This window comes from Onychostruthus taczanowskii, unplaced genomic scaffold, assembly GCF_017590055.1.
Source record: "Onychostruthus taczanowskii isolate IOZ18803 unplaced genomic scaffold, ASM1759005v1 scaffold178, whole genome shotgun sequence".
Classification (NCBI taxonomy): Eukaryota; Metazoa; Chordata; class Aves; order Passeriformes; family Passeridae; genus Onychostruthus; species Onychostruthus taczanowskii.
Genome location: NW_024498995.1, coordinates 29,735 through 34,658, shown reverse-complemented (window position 1 = coordinate 34,658; position 4,924 = coordinate 29,735). Strand labels below are relative to the sequence as shown.

Sequence of the window (4,924 nt, the reverse complement as noted above, 5' to 3'; positions counted from 1 at the left end):
GGAGCACTGAGGGGGCAAAGAAGGGAGGCTGGGGGGGCTCTGTGGGGTTTGGGGCTCTGGCATTTGGAGCTTGGGGGGGGGGGTCTGTGGGTTTCGGGGGGTTCTGGGGGTCCCACACCTCCCCTTGCCCCCACCAGCTCCTCATCACATAGAAGCCCCTCAGGAGAAACCCCCAGGATGGCCGGGAAGGACGAAAAAGATGGGAAAGATGGGAAGGATGGAAGCACGGATGGCTGGGCAGGCATCGAGGAGCGCCTGGAGAAGATCCGGGTGAGCCCGGGAGGGGCTGGGATCGGATCCGGCTTTTCTTCAGGAAAACCTCGGGATCTGGGGCTCTGGTCCCTCCTTTCTTCAGGAAAACCTCGGGATCTGGGGCTCTGATCCTGAGGTTTTCCTGAGGAAAAGACGGATCAGAGCCCCAGCTCCCGAGGTTTTCCTGAGGAAAAGACGGATCAGAGCCCCAGCTCCCGAGGTTTTCCTGAGGAAAAGACGGATCAGAGCCCCAGCTCCCGAGGTTTTCCTGAGGAAAAGACGGATCAGAGCCCCAGCTCCCGAGGTTTTCCTGAGGAAAAGACGGATCAGAGCCCCAGCTCCCGAGGTTTTCCTGAGGAAAAGACGGATCAGAGCCCCAGCTCCCGAGGTTTTCCTGAGGAAAAGACGGATCAGAGCCCCAGCTCCCGAGGTTTTCCTGAGGAAAACCTCGGGATCTGGTGGGGAGATCTGTGGGGAATTCTGGGCTGGGGTCTGACTCCTTTTCCCAAGAAAACCTCTGGATCCCACTGGAGGGTTCTGAGCTGGTTCTGACTCCTTCTTTTCCCAGGAAATGCCCCTGAGAGCCTCTGCTCTGACCCCAAACCCCTCTTTTCCCAGGGAATGCATGTCAGGGGTCTCTGTCCTGACCCCAAACCCCCTTTCCCGCAGGAAACAACCCCTGCTCTGACCCCAAACCCCTCTTTTCCTAGGAAACAGCCCCTGAGGGGCTCTGTCCTGACCCCAAATCCCTCTTTTCCCAGGAAGTGACCCCTGAAGGGCTCTGTCCTGACCCCAAATCCCCCTTTCCCCCAGGAAAAAACCCCTGCTCTGACCTCAAACCCCTCTTTTCCCAGGAAACCACTCTCTCAGAGCTCTGCTCTGACCCCAAACCCCTCTTTTCCCAGGAAATGACCCCTGAAGGTCTCTGTCCTGACCCCAAACCCCTCTTTCCTCCAGGAAAAAACTCCTGCTCTGACCCCAAACCCCTCATTTCCCAGGAAACAGCCCCTGAGGGGCTCTGTCCTGACCCCAAACCCCTCTTTCCCCCAGGAAACCTCTCTCGAAGGGCTCTGCTCTGACCCCAAATCCCTCTTTTCCTAGGAAACAGCCCCTGAGGGGCTCTGTCCTGACCCCAAACCCCTCTTTCCCCCTGGAAGCAACCCCTGAAGGGCTCTGTCCTGACCCCAACCCCCTCTTTCCCCCTGGAAGCAACCCCTGAAGGGCTCTGTCCTGACCCCAACCCCCTCTTTCCCCCTGGAAGCAACCCCTGAAGGGCTCTGTCCTGACCCCAACCCCCTCTTTCCCCCTGGAAGCAACCCCTGAAGGGCTCTGTCCTGACCCCAACCCCCTCTTTCCCCCTGGAAGCAACCCCTGAAGGGCTCTGTTCTGACCCCAAACCCCTCTTTCCCCCAGGAAACCTCTCTCGAAGGGCTCTGCTCTGACCCCAAATCCCTCTTTTCCTAGGAAACAGCCCCTGAGGGGCTCTGTCCTGACCCCAAACCCCTCTTTCCCCCTGGAAGCAACCCCTGAAGGGCTCTGTCCTGACCCCAACCCCCTCTTTCCCCCAGGAAAGCCTCCGGACCCCCTCATCCCCGGCCTCCCGCCGCGCCCACGCCTGCGACCGCGCCCTGCGCGCCTGCGTGGCCGAGCTGGCCCGGCCCGGCGGGCTGCTAGCCCACGGCACCCAGCTGCTAGCCCTAGCCCAGGAGGCCACCCAGCTCTACCTGAGCGTGGTCCCCGAGCCCCCTCACCTGTACCTGGAGAAGATCCTGTTCCACGTGCTCCGCAACGCCGCGGCGTGGGTGGGCCCCCACGCCTGGAGCGTGGCCGAGCTGCTGCGGGCGCGGCTGCGGCGCGGCCGCCGCGGCGGCGGCGACTGGGCCGCCGTCGCCTCCGGCGCTTTTGCCGTCCTTTGGAGAGCTGCGGCGGCTCTAGCCGGGCCAGAGCGGCCGCGGGAGGAGGGCAGGGCGGTGCTGACGGCCCGGATCCGCGCCCTGCGCTTCCTGCTGCTGCTGGAATCGCAGGATGGCGAATCCTCACCTCGGGAATCCTTCCAGCCGCCTTTCTTCACCTCGCGGACCGCCCAGAACGCCGCGGCCGCCGCCGCTCTCTACGAGGCTCACAGGGCTCCGTGCCCGCTCTTCCTGGCCAGGCAGCTCCAGCAATTCCTGCTGGACGCTCTAAAGGATGAGGCTCCTCAGCCTCCGGGCCTCCGGGATTCCCTGTGCTTCCTGGAGCTCACCCTGGAGCGCTGCCGCCACCTCTGCAAAGCGCGGCGGCCCCGCGACGCTCTGGACGCCCTGGAAGAGTCCAGAACGTTTTTGGGAGCTGGGAATTCTCTGGGAGCCCCTCTGGAGCTGCTGGAAGCCGGGATCCAGCTCAGCAGGGCTTTGCTGACCAAAGGCGTGAGAGCCGTGGCGCCGGCGTTGAGCCGGGCGGGAGCGGCGCTGGCGGCGGAATGTTCCGGAAGGATCCTGCGGGTGCTGCTGGAAAGCTCCCAGTTCGTGCTGGCGCAGCTCGGGGAGGTGCTCAGGAGGAGCCAGGAGCTGCCCCTCGGCCTCCAGGAGCTCCCTGGGATTTGTGGATTCTGCCAGGGCCACGGGCGGGCGCTGCGGCGGCTGCTGGCCCAGGTGAGGAGGAGGAGGAGGAGGAGCTCTGGGGTCCCTCAGGGTCACTCCATGCTGCTCCCAGCCCTGCCAGCAGCTCCTGGAGTGTGGAGAATCCCAAATCCCACTTTTCTCCATGCTAGCAGCAGCTCCTGGAGCTCCTGAACCCCTACATCCCCTTTTTCCCCAAATCTCACTTCTCCTTTTTCCCTGCCCTTCCTGGGTCCATCCTCATCTTCAGCACAAGCTCCTAGAGCTCCTGGACCCCCACATCCCACCTATCCCATTCCCAGGTCCCCCCAGCATTCCCAAATCCCATTTTCCCCATTCCCAAATCCCATTTTCCCATTCCCAGGTCCCTCCTGACTCCAATCCCACTTTTCTCCATGCTAGCAGCAGCTCCTGGAGCTCCTGAACCCCTACATCCCCTTTTTCCCCAAATCTCACTTCTCCTTTTTCCCTGCCCTTCCTGGGTCCATCCTCATCTTCAGCACAAGCTCCTAGAGCTCCTGGACCCCCACATCCCACCTATCCCATTCCCAGGTCCCCCCAGCATTCCCAAATCCCATTTCCCCATTCCCAAATCCCATTTCTCCATTCCCAGGTCCCTCCTGACTCCGTCCAGGAGCAAGTGATGGTGAAGCAGCTGCTGTTCCACAGCCTCCAGCTCTTCTCCAACGCCATCCACGAAATATTCCAGCGCTCCCAGGCATGGATCCGGATCCCTGGGGGGCTGGGAGCCTCTCCCGTGGGATTTGGGGCTGGAATTTTGGGGTAGAGCCTCTCCCGTGGGGTGTGGGGCTGGAATTTTGGGATTGAGCCACTGTGGGAGCCTTTCCTATGGGATGTGGGGCTGGAATTTGGGGGTTGAGTGCCCTGAGGGGGTTCTGGAAGTTTCTCCCATGGGATGTGGGGTGGAAATTTAGGGATTGAGTCACCCTGAAAAGGTTCTGGGGTTGCTGGAAGCTTCTCCCATGGGATGTGGGGCTGGAATTTTGGGGTTGAGGTGCCCTGAGGGGCTTCTGGAAGCTTCTCCCATGGGATGTGGGGCTGGAATTTGGGGGTTGAGGTGCCCTGAGGGGGTTCTGGAAGCTTCTCCCATGGGATGTGGGGCTGGAATTTGGGGGTTGAGGTGCCCTGAGGGGGCTTCTGGAAGCTTCTCCCATGGGATGTGGGGCTGGAATTTGGGGCTGAGGGGTCCTGCAGTGTCCCCTGTGGCTCTGGGGTCCCGGCTGACCCACGGTGTCCCCACAGCCCTCGGGGTGGCCGGAGCTGGCGCAGGTGACCACGAGCTGTGTCCAGAGTGTCACCTGGATGCTGGAGGGGCTGGAGGGGCTGCCCGAGGCCGAGAGGGGCAAGTTCCTCGATGTCACCGGTCAGTGCCACCTCCTGTCCCCGTCCCCTGTGTCCCCAGTGGTCAGTGCCACCTCCTGTCCCCGTCCCCTGTGTCCCCAGTGGTCAGTGCCACCTCCTGTCCCCGTCCCCTGTGTCCCCAGTGGTCACTGCCACCTCCTGTCCCCATCCCCAGGGTCACTGCCACCTCCTGTCCCCGTCCCCTGTGTCCCCAGTGGCCAGTGCCACCTCCTGTCCCCGTCCCCAGTGGTCACTGCCACCTCCTATCCCCATCCCCTGTGTCCCCAGTGGTCACTGCCACCTCCTATCCCTATCCCCTGTGTCCCCAGTGGTCAGTGCCACCCCAGGGCTCCATGTCCCCATCCTGGGTGTCCAGGGGGTCACTCCATGTCCGGGGGGGTTGGGATCAGCTCTGGACCAGGAGGGGTCACCGCAGTGTCCCCTCCCTGTCCCGTTGGTCACTCTGTCCCCTCTGCACGCAGCTGCCACCGCCTTCCGCCTGGGCCAGGCCTTGCAGAGCCGGAACGTTCCGGAAGCGGCCGGAGCCGTGTGCGAGCCCCTGTGCCGGGCAGTGCTGGCCGGCCACGGCTACGGCTGGCCTGGAGTCACCCCAGAGAGGGTACTGGGGGCACTGGGAGCACTGGGATGGGCTGATGGGGGGTACTGGGATGGGGGGCACTGGGAATACTGGGCTGGGGTTCTGGAGATACAGA

General features: G+C 63.0%; 1 protein-coding gene across 1 annotated transcript in view; it reads left to right on the top strand.

Annotated features, from left to right (window-relative positions):
* The window catches only part of ESPL1 (extra spindle pole bodies like 1, separase), a gene marked incomplete at its 3' end in the record, with an annotated part of 32,917 nt that overhangs the window by 477 nt on the left and 27,516 nt on the right, over nt 1–4,924 (top strand). The window contains exons 2-6 of the mRNA XM_041400296.1: nt 138–270; nt 1,821–2,882; nt 3,463–3,567; nt 4,113–4,233; nt 4,694–4,830. Of these exons, the coding sequence (XP_041256230.1) occupies nt 178–270; nt 1,821–2,882; nt 3,463–3,567; nt 4,113–4,233; nt 4,694–4,830 (1,518 nt within the window). The remainder of the gene's footprint in view (nt 1–137; nt 271–1,820; nt 2,883–3,462; nt 3,568–4,112; nt 4,234–4,693; nt 4,831–4,924) is intronic.